General features: G+C 40.8%; 2 protein-coding genes across 2 annotated transcripts in view; one reads left to right on the forward strand and one right to left on the reverse strand.

Annotated features, from left to right (window-relative positions):
- LOC124275698 (choline/ethanolamine kinase-like) overlaps positions 1-4,870 on the forward strand; it is a 91,250-nt gene extending 86,380 nt beyond the window's left edge. Inside the window, exons 8-9 of the mRNA XM_046711325.1 lie at positions 2,216-2,392; positions 4,614-4,870. Of these exons, the coding sequence (XP_046567281.1) occupies positions 2,216-2,392; positions 4,614-4,688 (252 nt within the window). The 3' untranslated portion in view covers positions 4,689-4,870. The remainder of the gene's footprint in view (positions 1-2,215; positions 2,393-4,613) is intronic.
- A 2,989-nt stretch (positions 4,871-7,859) lies between these two features.
- LOC124275712 lies at positions 7,860-9,754 on the reverse strand. The gene is made up of 2 exons (XM_046711351.1): positions 9,522-9,754; positions 7,860-8,926 (listed from the first exon to the last, which is right to left on the reverse strand). Exons 1-2 carry the CDS (start codon positions 9,752-9,754, stop codon positions 8,476-8,478), a joined length of 684 nt encoding a protein of 227 aa, XP_046567307.1. The 3' UTR covers positions 7,860-8,475.
- Between the last annotated feature and the right edge of the window lie 10,188 nt (positions 9,755-19,942).

A 19,942-nucleotide genomic window follows, 5' to 3' on the forward strand; every position in this document is an offset into this window, starting at 1 on the left:
CCCAATGCTCATGCCGCACCATCAGTAATATTACAGCTATATGGCGGCGATCTGTAAATAATCGAGTCTGGACCAGACTATCCAGTGATCAAAACCAAGCATGAGCATCGATCTACGCAAATTTGGGAGCACCGATGACATGTGTCAGCCAAGTCAAAAGCGAGCCTGACCACCTGATCCCGTTAGTCGCCTCTTACGACAGGCATGTTGGCTACTGAAGATCAATTTCTTTATAACCCGGACCTTCACGGTCCCTCAATTATGAGATTTAATGAACCAATTCCCAATACTAGTGATGACATTGTTGATAGCTGACACCCGATCCAATCCACTTAGTCGTCATTCTTTCATACATTCCTTCGTTCCCGTTCCTATTACTTTATACAAGTTTGTGAATTGATGTTGAGCTGCAAAATTTCCCAATACTTTTTTTAATATTTTTTTTAGGTATTCATAGCTGACAAACATGTAGCACTGAGAGAATATTTGAGCTGAAAAGCCTAAACTGATGGAATTCGAATTTGGATACGCATTTTGATGTTCACAGGGTTTTGACATTGGCAACCACTTCGCCACACGGTGCTTCGACTACACCAACCCAGAGAAGCCATTCTTCTACCACATTCCAGACCAGTATCCTTCAAGGAAACAACAGGTGAGTTCTTCTAGTGGCAACAGGTGGATTTCAGAAGGTTTATGGAGTCTAGTAAACAGAAGGCGGTGGTTTAAACAGCAAATGGAGTTTAGTAAACTTCAAGCCTTAAATCTTTTATTCTGGAAACATGTTTCGATCATTTTTTGTATTGTTCGTTGTTTACCAATCAGTTGGGGTTTTTTAAAATAAAAATATGTTTAAACCAAAGATCTGGTGAGTTCCAATAACACCAGGTGGGCTTAGAGAACTATGAAGATCAAGTGGATTTTTGTAACAGGTGGGTTCTAAATAAACAATAGGTGGGTTCCAGGCAACACTAAGTGAATTCTTGAAAACACCAAGTGGGTTCTAGTAGATGCCAGGTTGGTTCTAATAGACGCCAGGTGGGTTCTAATAGACGCTAGGTGGGTTCTAGTAGATGCCATGTGGATTGTAGTAGACGCCAGGTGGGTTCTAATAGACACCAGTTGGTTCTAAACTGTAGACGCCAGGTGGGTTCTAGTTGACGCCATGTGGATTGTAGTAGACGCCAGGTGGGTCCTAGTAAACGCCAGGTGAGTTCTAGTAGACACCAGGTGGCTTCCAGTTCTAGATGCTAGAGTAGATGCCAGGTCGGTTCTTGTAGACGCCAGGTGGATTCTAGTAGACGCCAGGTGGGTTTTAGTAGACGCCAGTTGGTTCTAAACTGTAGACGCCAGGTGGGTTCTAGGAGATGCCATGTGGATTGTAGTAGACGCCAGGTGGGTTCTAGTAGACGCCATGTGGATTGTAGTAGACGCCAGGTGGGTCCTAGTAAACGCCAGGTGAGTTCTAGTAGACACCAGGTGTGTTCTAGTAAACGCCAGGTGTGTTCTAGTAGACGCCAGGTGGGTTCTAGTAGACGCCAGGTGTGTTCTAGTAGACACCAGGTAGATTCTAGTAGACGCCAGGTGTGTTCTAGTAGACACCAGGTGTGTTCTAGTAGACGCCAGGTGTGTTCTAGTAGACGCCAGGTGTGTTCTAGTAAACGCCAGGTGTGTTCTAGTACGACGTTAGGGTGTGTTCTAGTAGAACAGGTGTGTTCCAGTAGACGCCAGGTGTGTTCTAGTAGACGCCAGGTGTGTTCTAGTAGACGCCAGGTGTGTTCTAGTAAACGCTAGGTGACTAGTAACAGGTGTGTTCTAGTAGACGCTAGGTGTGTTTTAGTAAAGGCTAGGTCCTAGTAAACGCTAGGTGACGCCATTTGGATTCTAGTAGACACCAGGTGGGTTCTAGTAAACGCCAGGTGTGTTCTAGTAAATGCTAGGTGTGTTCTAGACGCCAGGTGTGTTCCAGTAGACGCCAGGTGTGCTCTAAAGAACATCGGATGGGTTTTAGTAGACGCCTGTGAACATCAAGTGAATTCTTATAAACAGGAGGTGACATCCAAATAAACACCTGGTGGGTTCGGTAAACTGCTTCCATTTGATTTGATTTGACTAACAAGTTCAGCATTTCTGTAGTCATATTTGTACTCCATATAAACGTACTGAAGTCCAAAGTAAAAGCTTTAAAACTAAACTATATGTTGTGCTATTTCAGTACGCTTTTTTCCGAGAGTACCTGAAAAGTTTTGGACGTGAGGAAGAAGACATATCGGAGACAGAGTTGGCAATGATGTACATAGAAGTAAACACCTATGTTCTCGGGTCCCACTTCCTGTGGGGGACGTGGGCCATTATGCAAGCAGAGACCTGCAAAATAGAGTTTGATTATTTGGTGAGTTAGTGAGCAACCTTAACTCACATAGGAGTAAATGAGTATAATTTTACGCCACTTTTGGCTCTTTCCCAGCTATATCACGGCGGAGGATACCAGGGCTTCACACATTGTACCCATGTAGGGATCGAACCCAGGTTTGTTGCTTGGTAGGCAAACGCTTCAACCAATGGGCCTCCCACGGCAACTCACACATTGGAAATGATATTTTGTTGCGTGTCATCACAATGCACAGGAAGTCTTGATAGGCTCTGCAGTTCACTCTGCAGAGTTGCATCCCTTCGTTCTCCCAGGAACCAATCTCCAAGACTGACCTGTTTTTGTCTCTAGGTTTGTCAGCACAAACTGGTGCTGATTGCTGGTTGCTGGTGGATTTCACCTCCACGATGGTCTGATTACCTCATGGTATTTCCAGGCTGGAGCCGTTTGTTGAGTGACCAGTTCCTAGTCCTTAGATGTATCCTATAGTGTAGACACACGGTATTTGTCATGACCATTTGTCAGCACTCGTCACCATTTGTTAGAGATCATGACCATTTGTCAGCAATCATGACCATTTGTCAGAGAACATGACCATTTGTCAGAGACCATGACCATTTGTCAGAGATCATGACCATTTGTCAGAGATCATGACCATCATGACCATTTGTCAGAGATCATGACCATTTGTCAGAGATCATTTTGTCAGAGATCATGACCATTTGTCAGAGATCATGACCATTTGTCAGAGATCATGACCATTTGTCAGATCGTCAGAGATCATGACCATTTGTCAGAGATCATGAGAGATCATGACCATTTTTGTCATGACCAGAGATCATCATGACCATTTGTCAGCGATCATGACCATTTGTCAGAGATCATGACCATTTGTCAGAGATCATGACCATTTGTCATGACCATTTGTCAGAGATGACCATTTCATGACCATTTGTCAGAGATCATGTCAGAGATCATGACATTTTGTCACCATTTGAGATCATGACCATTTGTCAGAGATCATGACCATTTGTCAGCGATCATGAGAGATCATTTGTCAGAGATCATGACCATTTGTTATCATGACCATTTGTCAGAGATCATGACCATTTGTGACCAGAGATCATGACCATTTGTCAGAAATCATGACCATTTGTCAGAGATCATGAGATCATGACCATTTGTCAGAGATCATGAGATCATGACCATTTGTCAGAGATCATGACCATTTGTCAGAGATCATGACCATTTGTCAGAGATCATGACCATTTGTCAGAGATCATGACCATTTGTCAGAGATCATGACCATTTGTCAGAGATCATGACCATTTGTCAGCACTCGCCATTTTCCTGGGACAAGGAGAATGGAAGCTGATGCTCATCTAGAGATTGAATGTATTTACATCTTCAGGGCAGAACTGGAAGATGCTGGTCAGAATTGTCTTCATCAACCATCTTTGTCGTAAGAAGCAACAAACAGGATTGGGTTATAAGGCTCTCTAGTGAAGATACACCACTTATTTCAGATATCATGAACAGTTGTCAGCACTTGCATGTTTCTGGGATGAGAAGAATGGCACGCCAGGAACCAATGATCATGGGCTCGAATCAAAACCTGATCCTGGTGTTTTAATATGGTCAGCACCATACCTTTGTGGGTGGGTTTCAACAATATCAGGACCTCCCAACACCAGGTTCTTCACCTGGTGCATGTTCATCTGCTTTATCTGCTAAGTTCCATCATTATGAGCAAAACCCGTAAAGATCCAGGTTAGAATTGATCTTCAGTAAAACATGCTAGTAAGAAGCGACTAACGGGATCGGGTGGTCAGGTTGGTTGACATGTTGACATGTCTCCGTATCCGAGTTGCGTAGACCGTTGCTCATGCTGTTGATCTCTGGATTATAGCTGGAATATTGCGGCATAAACCTAAACTCACTCACTCACTCATGATGAGCAAGATCAGAACAAACTTATTCTGGTCACTGTGGTCAGAATTGGTCTCCTGCAGCCAAGACAACTAGCGAGATAAGTTTGGCTGACTTGCTTGATGCATGTCACTGTATAACACGTGCAAAAGATGGATGCTCATAATATCAATCACTTGATTGTCTGGTCCGGACTCAGTTATCTACAAATCATAGTCATATAGAGTGAAAATTGCTCAGTGTGATGTTAAACAATAAACAATCAAAAGGCATAATTTGATTGTGAGGTAACACAATTATCTTTCAATTTCAGGACTTGGCCATATCACGGTTCGAATCCTACTTCGAGATGAAGAAACGCCTGCCAACGCTCGGTAGTGAAGACTGACTCACAAGATGCCAGTGTTGCTGCAGCCTGGTTCCCGGAGTCTACTGCGCTAACGCAGACTGGGAAGCATGCTGGTGTTGCTGTGATTGTACGATGGTCAGCCAAACCACCAATAGTGAGTGAGTGAGTGAGTGAGTTGGATTGTACGCCGCTTTTAGCACTATTCCAGCAATATCACGGCAGAGGACACCAGGTATGGCCTCCACACATGTGGGGAATCGAACCCGGGTCTTCGGCCTGACGAGCGAACGCTTTAACCACTCGGCTACTCCATCGCCCCTTAAACCTTGATGAACCTTCAAAATAAGGAATGTTTTTATTAACACATATCACTTCTACAAGTTTTGTGTATATCATATCTGGAAATGTTGTAATATGTCGTATCATAATATCATTTTAAACACATCCACTGAACACTGCACAGTCTGAAGCATATATTTACAATCGTTCTATTTATTTTTATTTCTAATTTATATGGAAGAACCATTTTTTCGTTCTTTCGAAGTTCCATGACCAAAATGTGAATAGCCAACTATTGTAACAATGTTTCATGGGTTATTTTGACTATTATAGCCAGAACAAATGAGTAGAACAGGTTTTTAATTTGTCGTTTATCATTCAATATGTCGAATAACGATCTCCCCTGAACAAAGTGCCTTACTGATGCTTCCATCACATACAGTGCTTACCTCCCTTTGTACAATGATGATTAGATACTTCACAATAATGTCATTCAGACAACAACCAAAAAAATTACAAAAATACTAAAGTAATCGTTTTGGTAGCCAGCGTAGAAAAATGTTTCTTATAACATAAAAGTGTGTTATTTGGAGGATAGATGAAGAGTATTTCTCAATGTCATCATGTGAGAATTGAAACGATCCTCTTGAAGAGCCTGTAGACAAAACGGATTCTTTTTATCAAATCCATTTGCAGCCACTGAAAGTTGTACCATTAGACACTGGTTGTACTTGCATAGTTGAATAATATTTCTCAAGGTCATCACGTGAGAATTGCAACGATCCACTTGAGTGAGTGAGTATGGTTTTACGCCGCTTTTAGCAATATTCCAGCAATATCACGGCGGAGGGACACCAGAAATGGGCGTCACACATTGTATTCATGTGGGGAATCGAACCCGGATCTTCAGCGTGACGAGCGAACGCTTTCACCATTAGGCTACCCTACCGCCCCGAAGATCGTGTAAACAAAAGCGGATTCTATTTATCGAATCCTCTTTGCAACCACAGAAAGTGGTACCATAAGACAGTGATTGTACTTGCTGCAGGAGCTGTATACATACATTAGATCGATAGATTATTAAGCTCATCGTGTGCTGTAATAATATCACAAAATATTCTAAGAAACTGTAATTATGTCAGTATCCCTTAATATTCTTTTAGGCACTATTATATATTCTATTACTTCGGTGTGGATCAAAAACTTCACAAATTTTAATACTATTAAAATTATGATATACAGAGTCAGTGCAACAGTGAGTGAGTGAGTATGGTTTTACGCCGAATTTAGCAATATTCCAGCAATATCACGGCGGGGGACACCAGAAATTGGCTTCACACATTATATCCATGTGGGGAATCGAACCCGGGTCTTCAGCTTAACGAGCGAACGCTTTAACCACTAGGCTACCCCACTGCCCCTCAGTTCAAAAGAATGCCTAGTCTTGGCTACCTACAGAAGTAAATTCCGTTCCTGTTGTCATGAACGTAAAAAGTATATGATTGGATCACTGAAACCCAGTGATGACACCAGGTGTTCCCTAAACGTGTAAGCATGTCCTGCCCTACATGGCTATTTATATAAGATGGATTTTGTTTATGAATAAAAGTTAGTTTTTTTCCTTAAATTATCTTTTTTCTTTCTTTTATCATTTACAAGTCATTGCATCCCTCTGAGATTTTTAGTGGGTACAGAGTGTATTGTTTTTCACTCCCGATTCCGGTTTGATTCCTGACATTGGTCAGTTTGATCGAGACATTAATCTTGATATGTACAGCCTGTGTGTCAATATCAATCACTGGTTGTCCAGTCCCAAACCTGTTTTTATGACATCAGACTGACTCACGTAAAGTGAGTGAGTTTAATTTTACGCCGATTTTATCAATATTCCAGCAATATCACGGGGGACACCAGAAATGTGCTTCACACACTGTACCCATGTGGGGAATCGAACCCGGGTCTTCGGCGTGACTAGCGAACGCTTTAACCACTAGGCTACCCCTGTTCAATGGCCCCATGTACGGGACCTATACGGTCGCGCTTAGCGCTGTAGTACGTAAAACTGAATAGCATAGTCTAGTTATTATTATTATTATTATTATTTATTATTTATTATTAGTATTAGGTGAGTGAATGCTGCTTAAGACAACAGATGGCTAAAATACATCTCTGACCCTGAAAACTAGTTCCTGAGAGCATTGGCAAGCTGAGTGAGTTAGTCAGGTTTTACGCCGCTTTTAAGCAATATTCCATCAATATCACGACGGGGGCACCAGAAATGGGCTTCACACATTGTTCCCATGCATGGAATCAAACACGTTTCTTCGGTGTAACGAGCGAACAGTAACCACAATGCTACCCCGCTGCCCCTGAGAGCATCAGGAATCACTTCGATCAAGGGAAGGATGTGGTTGAGTGGACGTGCGTGCATGCTTGCGGACACGTATTTGTGTATACGGGCCCTGATTTCTCGAAACAAACTCAAGTTTCTACTCAAATTTCAAACTGAGTTTGACAATTTGAAACAGCTGAATTTTTAACTCGACTGCATTTTTTAAATAAAAAATCTCAAACAACTTTAGTAATCTATCCACCAAAGTCAAATTGTCTACTAAGTTTGAGTTTAATATTGATTTCAGTTTATTCTGGGAAATGCATTTTCCTGTGTTTTCTCAAATTTGAGTAAAAACTCAGACTAAAGTTTGTTTCGAGAAATCGGGGCCAGGAGACCAAAACGAGTGATAGGTGTTCTGAGTTAGTTGACTGTATGTGATTGTATACCCGGACGGCTTGGACCGATGTTCATTATATCAACCACGGGTTGGACGACAGAGAAATGTCTCACAAGAAGAAAATCATTAAACCTAACAAAGTACTAGAATCTGTTCTTTACTGAAAAAGTTTAATCCCAAATATATTATGTATGTTACCTTTGACCACTTTCTAAATGGCATTATGTATTCATTGTGTGCAGTCTTCGTCTAGATCTTGAAATTAATGGCATGTGTGAAATAATGACGCGGATTAATTAAGCTACTACGTTTTAATACATCTGTATTACACAGTTTGAGTTCGCAGGCTAATACAGTGTTTAAGTAACTTGACCTCATGGGGATAAATATTGTCCTGAAACGGAATCATTTGCTTGTATTCAAAAGACTGCAGTTCAAAATACCCTCGTTTGAAGCAGCCATCAAAATCTTACTCCCGCGATCCGCTGGACAACCTGGTTCGCCAACTCACAGAACCAAATTCCACTTCCGGGAAAGTTTAAGGTCACTTGCAAATTATGCTGGTCATATATAGGCGACTATTTGGATAAGGCTGTCAGACTTGATGATCGAGAGTCATACTACTATGCTCACAATATCAATCACTGGAGTGCATGTTCTTGGGACGATTATTTACAGACCGCCGGTATAGTTGGACTATTTCTGAGCGCGGCGTCAACAACATGCAAACCATCACTTCAAGCATAGTCTGGAGAGTGGGACCAAAAGTGCCAAGCCCAAAACGTCGTAACGTCGTAACGTCGAAACGTAGCCCATCACGCTGTAATTGCTTCCAGAGTGTCCACGTCATTCCACCGTTGCAGCATCAGGACCAGCTTCCAGGATTGCAGAACGCCGCTTCTTCTGGAGTTCCTGTTTCTACGCCGTCTGATTTCCCAAGACTTCTTCTGAACGCTGTTCTGGCGGGTGATGACGTCAGGCACCTTCCTGCTACTTCTTTTCTCAGTTGGAGAAACCTTCTTCTCGCTGGGAGGCTCTATCATCTCATCAGAAGACTCATCTGTTGTGCACCCTTCACCGGAAGTGACGTCAATGCCTTCATCTGGGAAGATGGCCTTCTTGAAAGACAAGTATTTGTTCCGACGATTTCGTTTGGCCATGTTCTGACGCCTCTTACGAGTGACCTTGAGTGACCTGTCTTGGATGCTGGTACAGCGCACGAGACTGGACAGAGACTCAGCCTTTCGCATAATGCCATGTCCAGGACTGAAATCAGTAATGACCTCCCCTTTTCCAGATCGATGCATACGGAGTCTTCCAGGATCCAGCCACTGCAAACATCTTCATGACTCGAAAACCTGCCAAGAATAATTTAAATTTAGATGCTATCTGTTGAAAGTGAAAAAATCGTACCAATTTGTTTTGATTACCTGATTTTCAGTTTCAACATTCTTTCCTGTGGAATCTAAGGGAAGAGAAAGGTATCAATGGTTAAGTAAGTTCCACCATGACATGCCGATATCTCCAATTTTTTTAAATCCAAAGCATAATGCTATTGGCTTCGGTTTCCAATGTAATTTGTGAATATCGAATCGAAACCGAATTGTGATGGGAGAATTTTCGAAATCTTATTTGAAACACTAGGTTTTGCCCCCCAAAAATTATTAGATGATTGAAAATGGTCGCATACATGGAAAGACTCCTGCTCCGATACTCTTGTATCATGAAATACTTGGATCGATGTTCACACTGTCACCAACTAGATTTTCTCTTCCTAGTTCGTTTCGAGCCAGCAGAATGCAAACAAAAACTGATATTATAACAGAAAACTCGAAAACAAGGTCTCACATGACTATATTACCTTCCCATATAGCCAGAATCACGTTCTCTCCCGGACGGTGTTCTTGGGCCGGATGTGACGTCAAGACCACTGTCGTCCAATAGGAAGGAAGAATCTTCATCAACGTTATCCAGGTCGGAGGTCGAGAACCAGCTGACTATACATGAACGTCTCTTCTTCTTTTCATCCGGGCTCTTCTTTTGGCCTCTTCCCCTCAGACGTGTCATCAGTGACGTCACAAAATTCGCTGCCATTATCTTCAGGAACCAAATAAGGCAATCTGAAATTGATATAGAAAGGTCAGACATAAAGAGATCTTCGTGTCACAATACAAAGCCACTTTCAAATTAATATAAAATCGCTGTCCTTTGAGTTTATTCCTGGGTCTTAAATCTAGGTCGCTTACTCACTCAATCCTCACCTTGGTTTATCAAGGGATTATCTATAATTACGTTAGGAATATATCTATACATTGATAAATTCAAAATAAGTCAGAAACAAACACAGGAAAATTCAAGTGTTCCGTTAATATTTTTCCAGTTTTCATTACCAGCTTTAAATATCGCTATGGGAGGAAATCTGAGAATAAATAAAACAACACTGCCGTGAAGTGGTGTTCCCTTATTTGTTTCCCTCAGTATATTAACGATGTGGACAACCTGGAGCTGTTTTGGTCAGTGGTCAGTTAAGATCTTTGTGGCCCAGCCTTGATTATTTACGGGGTCCCATTATATATACTACTCAAGAGAAATTAAAGACATATCGGCTACATCATATGATAAAATGGGGGACTTTTGAAAAGTATAAACGTGTAATTTCATTGACATTGTTTGATAAAACAGCATTCATTCCCGAGAAACACAAGCACACAAAACCTCGTCTTTTAGCATGTGGGAGGTGACTTATCCCCCATCTATTCACGTGTATTTGTTTTGTTTTGTTTTTTCATGTCAATTTCTATTGTACATTCCGGAAATGAGCCCCTTGACATGTTCCCAGTGTGGGGGCGGGAATTCTAATTGGACCCGTCGATCAAGCGCGACCATTTTTGACTGTCACAGGTAATCTTAATTACAGGTAATGCCAGGTGCGTGATATTTATATCTTCCCTGTTGTCAACAAGGCTAAACGTTATCATATGACTGAAGCTAACCAGCAATTATGTTACTTAACCACGTGACCTTGATTCCCGTCACTTGGTTGTCTAGATCTTACCCTGAAACATGACACCATCTATAATTTTGTGGAAATGATAGAAATAGAAAACGTGACAGTGTAGTTTTTGATTGTTCGTCGCGTTATTACAGAAATTTCTTCTGACCTTGAGAACTGAAATCTATCTTATAATGCCTTCTCAAGAGGATTCGAAATGACAGTCCTTTTGAATTCTGGCTGTTATTTTTTAGATGCAGTCTGAGAAAAAACTCTTCACAATGCTGAATGGCAAGAAGGAATACGCCCACCATTTCACGAACACTTGGTATCACTATTTTGACAGATTCGAAACCACATGCTCATGATATAGTCGTAATTAAACAATCGACTCTGCTTTTAGCTCAGATTTCTTAAGCGTGTGGTCACTTCTCCTTTAATCACATAACTGAATGCATGTGTACAAACGCTGACTAAATAATCCTAGATTGATTTATGTTTCTCAACACTAAAATTATATTTTTTTGTCCAGATTGTTGATGTTAACCCTCCTTACGACCACTTTGGAGTTTGCAATTCCTTATGTAAGCCACACAAACATACTCCCTGCCTCTAGGGGGTGGCTGCCTCGATTCCGTACATACATACATAACCTACGTGATATTGCTAACAGCGGCGGAAAATCATATTCACTCTTCCATTTACGATATTCAAGGTTAGGTTTGGGTTATTCGGAATTCGAAATAAAAAATCAAATTAAAGATTGATCCATATAAAGGTATTGATTAACCGTATCGTTTCTTTTGCAGAAGGTGAAGGTGAGGTGAAATTGGGTTTAACGTCGTGCTTGAGAATATTTCGATCATATGACGACGTGCGTGGGTGTGTATGTGTTGCTGCTTGTACTAGCCCAGACTAAAGCTGGTTTTATAGTGCTAGCCCACTGAGATACCATGCCGCAGTGAAGCATGAATACCCCACTCAGACACATTATACTGACTCCGAGCCGACCAGTCCTTGTTGTACCCATTAATGCCGAGCGCCAGGCAGGGACCAACAAGTACCATATTTTTACGTCTTTTGGTATGACGCGGTCGGGGATCGAACCCGGATCAAACATGGCCTGATGTTAATAGCCCATAAATGATTGTTTCTCCAGCATGTCAATTAATTTCCAGTTGATTAAATTGATCTTCGACATCCAATAGCTCTTGGAAACTAGCACGGGCCACGGGCTACACCTGACAATTGATTTCTTAGATTGTATTTATTACGAGAGTAACAGACAGGCTGAAAGTTTGATAACATTTCGTTAAGAACTTGCAGAAATAGAATTTGCTACATACTTCCCACGGGGTGATTAAAGTTTTTCTCGTTTAAAAAGGAAGCATTAGAAATGCATTAAAACTACAAACATAAACACTCCTTATATTTGCTTAGGTCAGTTTCTTTATTTAACAAATAGGTCAACTATCGGTGGAAATACTGTGGTAAAGAGAATGAAAATTATATTCCTCTTATAGTTTTCCTTTTTTAGTGCCAGAAGGTACGACGAGTTCATGAAGTGCACATGTTCCAAAATGTTACACCAATATCCTAATGTACGTACGTTAATTTTATGTTTTCCTAGAACCAGTGCAAGCCTATTAAATATACGTCAGTTCTACCATGTCCTTGTTAGAACTATTGTAACCAATACTGCTTATCTCTTTAACACACAGATCAAATACGGAGAAGAACATCCCAACAAGGGTAGCAAAATACCTTATATCCATGAAATACCACCGAGTCCTTCTCTGGTTTGATAAACAAAGCAATGTCCCTTTCATACAAACTCCACGACCCCTATTAACCCCGAAAAGCCAACACCTCTTTACGTGAGATATGACTTCTCACTAACACCTAATTATTCCTTGGGACAGAGGATCACAGTTGTCAGTGGACGTCCACTCGACACCACCCCTCCCCCACCCCTCTCCCCCTCGGGAATCCCAAGGCAACACTACACCAGGTGACCCTTCCGACCGCGGGTCCGTACAGGTAAAAACAGCGTGAGTCACAGGTAAGATAATCAACAGGTATTTCCAAATGATTCAACTAGAGTGAAATGATGTCACGGCAATTCCCGCCCAATGTCACGAGTGTGTGAGTATGAATGCAGTGTAGTAAACAGAGATTGAGGAGAGGGGTATGTATCGACATGATTGGAAGACATATAAAGCTAAAACAACGTGCCTGCTTTGTCGTCAGTGTGTGTTGACAACTTTCGCATTAAACTGATAGTTGCACAGAGTTGAAAACAGGCCATGTCATCTAGTACATGCACCCTATGGGAGATACCTCCGCCCCAAGCCCTAACCCCCACACCCTGCCCTTGAGGAACGGGGACTTAAGTTAAATGCATAACATCGTACACTGACGGTGTTTTGCCAACTTCGCAATTTTACTCACGGGATTGTCTGGTCCAGACCCGCCGTCACATAACTGTATTACTGCTGCGTGCTGGTTAAATAACTTACTAATATACTTCTCATCAAAAGTTTAGACTCACTAGTGTAAATATAACCACTAACTTCAGGCAACTGTTCTAAACAAATTTTGCAAAATATTAGATGCTGTTTAAAGGTACTGTTAACACATGAACTGTTGTATTGTAAAACAAATTCGTAACGTTGAAAAGATTATGTCATGCTATTGTCAATAAATAATTAAAATAAATCAGTGAAAACTGGCGTATTCTTAACAAAACTTTACACAAAAACGCAGCTGTTTACATGCACGATTTTTGCACATGCTTGTCAGCAATTTGATGCATGATCCTCGTGCAATTCATCTGCATAAGGTTTGCAGTTGGTTCCTCAAAGTTAGTTGACAAATCAATCTTCGATGTAACCATATATATGTATATAACATATAGTGAGTGTTTTAAGTGAGTCTAAACTTTTGATGGGAAGTATAGATAGCTATATATCGTATATGCACTCACTGAGAGTTATCGTAAGTACGAACGTGTCAATCGTACAGAATGCTTCCACAACACAATCGGAATTCTATTAATCAGAAAGAGAGGTCTAATACTATGGCTTTAAACAAGGAAACAAATAGAGAATCTCACCCGAGTGTCTTTTGATATCAAATATATCACCACGAGTTGATAAAGTTACAAATATTCGAGGCTTGCCGAGGATATTTTTACTTTTATCAACGAGTGGGTTGATATATTTGATATCAGAAGACACGAGGGTGAGATTCTATTTATCATCAAAAATCACTCTTCATTAGTTTTCATTGCAAAAAGTACATCTCTGACCACCGTTCTGCCATTAGACTTGCAGTGCAGCGATGTCATAGCATTGTGACGTCATCATGCTCATGACGTCATAGCATTGTCAGGGTATTGTACAAAATCTACTGTCAAAACGATATCTCCTAGGAGATATCGTTTGATCTCACACAAGCGATATCTCCTGTGCAACACAGTTTTGGATGATAAACATGATTCATAGAGCACCCTCTTAAGAAGCAGTTGTGATAGAGGACTGAGACACATAGAAACTGAAGTCCATATTCGCAGTAAAGCTGATTTGTGTTTTAGATCTCGTGCATGAGTGAGGTTTGTTTAACGCGGCTTGGAAGAGCGTTTGAGTTACATCAAGGATGTAATTAGATGTGAGGCAAGTGTTAATCGTTTAGGGTTGTGATTTAAACCCAATAACACTCACCCACCCATGACAGGACCCAACAGTTTGTGTCGACCGTAAATATTTCTTTTGTTTGCGACTGAATATGGTTTGGTGCCGCTTTAACAATACTTTGGCTGTATCTCGGCGGAGGACACCAGGAACTGGCTTCGAGTATCACGTGAGAATTAAACACTGATCATCCGCATGCAGGAACATGCTTCAACAACTAGACTCCGCGACAACCTTTTTGTTTACGAATATTTGACTTTTCTATCACAATGAGAATCATCATCGTTATCATCATCAATAGCAAGTACTGAGACTTGAAACCTGGTACTAAGGGATGATTTGTATTTGTTTGATGTATTCCAACTGTACGATAGTGGAACCAGGCAATCCAGTGATTGAAATCATGAGCATCGATCTATGCAGTTCGGAGTATATAAAAATAATTCTCTCCACCTGTAAGACGGTGGTCAGTAAATAATGAAATCTGAACCAGACAATCGAGTGATTTTATAACACCACGTTATTGAGCCAGACCACTATTCCATTTAGGCGCCTCTTACGACTTGTATTCAGTAGTTGGCCATAAGTGAGTCATCACTAGTGAAATTTCCATAGATTTACATGTTATATAACTCTTGCAAGAATAATTATCATAAATCTAGTTTCGGTCGAATTGCTTTCAATACTTATCTACCAGCTGAGAAATCATCTCAGCTACATACAAATAATTTCCATTCAATTTTCCGATGATTATTAAGAAAACTGCAACTATTTAAACAACATATATTAGACATACCAATCAGGTTTAACATGGCTGTCTATGGGATAGATTAAAATTATGGTGCTTAATCAGGTGTCATTCGATAACCAATCAACGGAAAAATTATGTACACGTTGCTGAAGATGATTTTCAAGATTTTTGCAAACTATCAAAAGAAAATGACTTCTACTCAATTTATGAAAATTATTCTTGCAACAGTTAATTAACATGTAGGTCTAGGGAAATTTCACTAATGATGACTCACTTATGGCCAACTACTGTAGGTTGTCTTGAGACGATTCTAAACCAGAGTCCCCACGAGTCTCTATGTCAGACCAGGAATCCCTTTTACATTCAAACACATTACCCAAAAGACACTGATAAAATGAAAACACATAATGATGTTATCAACCATCACTCATGTTGTACTGGTGCGTACAAGTCCATCTTGAACCCGAACGATGCCATCACGATTACCTCATACCAAATACATGGAACAGCCAAAAATAGACGTCTGTGGCCATTTGCCAAATATTACAAAAATTCGATTACACGTTTCGAAGTGTTTTGGAATACCTGTTCATGTAGTGTAGGAATGCCAGACATTCTGTATCGGTCTTTGAAGATGACATTCAGCCGGCCATAGCCAATTCGGTCCGTAACCCCAATTTACTTGACACTGGCTATTAGACTATCCGAATTGTTTTCGACCAACAAATAACAAATAAGTGAAAATGAAAAACGTTTTCGCTATTATCGAGTAAACTTTTATGAAATTTGCAAACTTATATCACTTGGTTACAGTCTTTAAATCAATTTATGCAGATCAAGTCGCCTTGCCAGGGGCGTAGCTACCATTATGAAAAAAAGCCCAGGCTTACACATACTTGTTGTTAAAAAGGTGGGAAGGCCCTCAATACTATCTAAACATAAAGCTTTGCAACCTATCGGCTTACGAAACAACTTGGCTTAATACGCGCCTGAAAGTGATCGGAAGTTTTAATCATTGAAGATCTAGAAGATCTGGTTTTTTACTGTGTAAGGATAGGAGGATTTTTCAGAGCGTACATTTTCATATTGGCGGGGAAAATAGAGACAAACTATTCATCATTTTACGGGGGCGGAACAACAATTCCAATCAGGCGGGAGATAGAAACAAACAACTATCAACAGCCTTATTATTCAACACCGCCTCGGCACCAAGGTGAGTCAGACATTAATACTAGGGGTGATTAGACGGGGCATCTGTGTCGGAGGCAGGTAAACTATACTGAAATTTAATAGCCAACTTGGTGACATACATCCTCTTGTAGACCCGGCTTGTAAAAAAGACGCATATCCTGTGATGGTGGCTGAAACGAATGTCGTAAGAAGGGACTGGCAAGATCAGGTGATCAGGCTCAGTCACATGGGTTCGAATCACTGTTTGGACAATAATTTTACAAATAAAAATCTAGACTTTTGCAATCATATGTAGTTTTTATATGTTATGATTAACATATATATCAAATTTGAACGAAATCGGTGAAAAGATAAAAAAAATAACATGCATGAATGTAAAAGTCTAGATTTTTACTTTTTAAAATTATTGTCCAAACAGTGATTCGAAACCCTGTAGACTCTCTGACTTCGTTGATGAAGGCCATCGTGTCGATCGATGCTCATTATGTGAATCACTGGATTGTCTGGTCTGGTACGGTTATTTATAGTACAACGTTGAACAACAAAGAAAGAAATAAGCACACAGATATATCCCTAAAGCCTGTACTTGTGAATGTTAGCAAACATTACTGGATAACAGCGTGGAATTCATGTGTTCAATAATGATAACACCCAGCTTAGTCTATTGCCACTTAAACACCGTCTGATATCAAGTACGTGCGCTTCCTGTCCTTGTGCTATGTTAACAGGTCGGGTTCAAAGAGTGTAAATCTATCAAACACAATAGTAAACTCATCACATCACCGTTACAGGTTGTCGATAACAATCTGGGGTCAAGCGAACTCTTCTCCACTGTCGTGAGTTGGGAGGGTGGGGTAGTGTACTTGACATGATTTTACGTTCGTTCCTTGTGACTATCAGAGGCCGTGAAGATCTATCACATGTTTAATGCACGTGGAACAACAATGAAGACAGGTTGTAAACAAAGACAAATATATCTATATTGTATTACACCGATTGTCATTTAAAGTATAGACGGTTATCTCGTTACCATAGCAACCCATGCTGGAGAACCTCATCGCGTGTGTTAAATATGGTCGCGATATGTCACAGACATTTTCATTAAAGCATGTTTTTATTTGCTTTCTGTGACTACAATCGACTTATCTAAACTTAAGGTCACGTAGTGCTGGTGTGCTGTCTCACAGTCCCTGAACCACATTATTTTCCCTACTGCCTAGCCCTCCCTGCAATGTTGGGGCGGTGGGGTAGTCTAGAGGTTAAGGCGTGTGCTGAAGACCGGGTTCGATTCCCCAAATGGGCACAATGTGTGAAGCCCATTTCTGGTGTCCCACGACGTGATATTGCAGGAATATTGCTAAACGCGGCGTAAAACTAAACTCACTCACTCACCCTGCAATGCTAAAGCCCTAAATGAAGCAAGTCTAGATTTCCCCAGGTTCAGGAATCTCCCAAATCACTGGGTCTCCTTCTATGTAAATGGGTGTATTTGTTACTATCAAAATTATATATGTTCAGGGACTAAGTGTTAGTCTGGTGTGCTGACTGTGATGTTGGTTTGACTAAACTGGTTCTAAGTCGTTATTCATGTGCGCGTTTGACTGTATGTATGATATTCTGGAATATAATTACGTCCAACACATTCGACAAATATTTATATGGACGATTTAAAAGCCATTTAAGGGTACGAGAGTCTAGGTTTCGTAGAATATCTCGCGATGCCACCTTCCCTATTGCGTAGATCGACGCTTAAGCTGTTGGTCACTGGATTGTCTGGTCCAGATTCGAATGTTTACAGGCGGCGTTAAACAACCAACCGAAAAAACAAAACGCGAAATACGGCTCAATGAATTGCATCTTCTTCGAGCCAGGGTATTATGTCTGAATACTGTCATAAATACCCTGGATCCATTTGCCATCAAAGCTTCTTTAGGAAGAGATTTCACCAGCTTTGCCTCACTTAGCACTGAATTTCTCTCGCTCATGTTTGTAATCTGATTGGATGGCTGGTTCCAGCGTCACGAGCTGGGCTAGAATCAAGAAACTGACCCATGTTTCTGCAGCGCAGAAACTGAATTGCGATAATAATACCATCTAATTGATGAGTGAGTGAGTGAGTGAGTTTAGTTTTACGCCGCACTCAGCAATATTCCAGCTATATGGCGGCGGTCTGTAAATAATCGAGTCTGGACCAGACAGTCCAGTGATCAACAGCATGAGCATCGATCTGCGCGATTGGGAACCGATGACATTTGTCAACCAAGCCAGCGAGCCTGACCACCCGATCCTTTTAGTCGCCTCTTACGACAAGCATGGGTTACTGAAGGTTCATTCTAACCCGGACCTTCACGGGTTATCTGATTGATGAGGTTCTTGAGAAGCATATAGAAGTTGGTATTCAAGTATAAGACAAAATATTATGGATGTCAACTTCTTCTTTATTGTATATACAACGTTCCAGGCTTCCCTTGCCCCTTAGTCAGGTCAATGAGAAGATGTCTTATGCATCTAATTGATGATGAGAACGTTACGTGTCAGACATGGCTACCTATGCCTCCAAGACGTATATGTAGCATGTTTGCAACGTAATACACATAATTTATTTTTCTGAAATAAATATTTAAATGTCGATGCTTGACTGGGAGTTTTAAAACGTTTGTTCACGAGTGCTAATATATTTGATATCAAAAGACAGGTGAGATTTTATTTATTTTCGTGATGTCATTTTTTCAAACTTTATTTCCAGTTTATAAATATTATTGAGGGCCCGATCCACAAAGCGTTCGTAACGTTACGACCTGTCGTAACTCTATAGTTTATCAAGGCTTATGTCTTAGCGCTACGAACGCTTTGTGGATCGGGACCCAGGGCTGGGTTTCACAGGGCGTTCGTAGCCTCAAGACGATCGTAACTCTCATACGTAACACAGATTCACGACAGTCGTAGCACGAAGATCGCCCTGCGGACCGGGGGACTGGGACGCAGTGTCTGAGCTTAAAGTGCTGCTTATAATTTTCAGTAGCCGAGAGATTAGTGACGTAATTCAATTGTGACGTCATGGTACATGTACCCATAATCTTGCAAAGTATTGTGATTCAACTTCAATGCAGCGATATCTACAAGGAGAGATTACTTGATGTCAATCAAACAATAACTCCTGAGGTGGCTGGTCTCTCCATTTACAAACCGTTCGTGGCGCTACGACAATCGTAAATATAGGATATAATATAGAACTACGATAGTTCGTAACACTACTGACGCTTTATAGATCGGGGTTCAGATTTGGATGATAAATGAACTTACTGACCTTCCAGAATTATAAAAAGCAAAGTATTCATCGGTCACCAATCGTAATGATATTCCAAAATGGCCAGGGTGGCATATTTCATTTCTATGAATGCACTAATACGCCATACCGTGTAAGGGTGCTAGAAAAATACACTCATCTTCTCAAATGGCATTTGGTTTGGTACGGTAATTTGGAGAACATATTCGCCTATTTCTTCAGCCCTCCTCCACCCCCCGTCGACATAAAGTAATCCTTCCTCATTAAAAAAGGTCACACGTGTTTTTCTTATAGGAATGTCCTGAATGACAATAACACAACATGCAGTGTTGTCGAAGGTACATTCAATAGACCTTGTGCGCCGAGAGAA

This window comes from Haliotis rubra, unplaced genomic scaffold (genome assembly GCF_003918875.1).
Source record: "Haliotis rubra isolate DU_JTF1 unplaced genomic scaffold, ASM391887v1 Scf201, whole genome shotgun sequence".
NCBI lineage: Eukaryota > Metazoa > Mollusca > Gastropoda > Lepetellida > Haliotidae > Haliotis > Haliotis rubra.

Coding starts and splice junctions, on each gene's coding strand:
- LOC124275712 (XM_046711351.1), bottom strand. CDS start 9,754: ATGGCAGCGAATTTTGTGACGTCACTGATGACACGTCTGAGGGGAAGA. Junction 8,927..9,521: donor GATTCTGGCTATATGGGAAG/GTAATATAGTCA, acceptor TACTGATTTCAG/TCCTGGACATGGCATTATGC.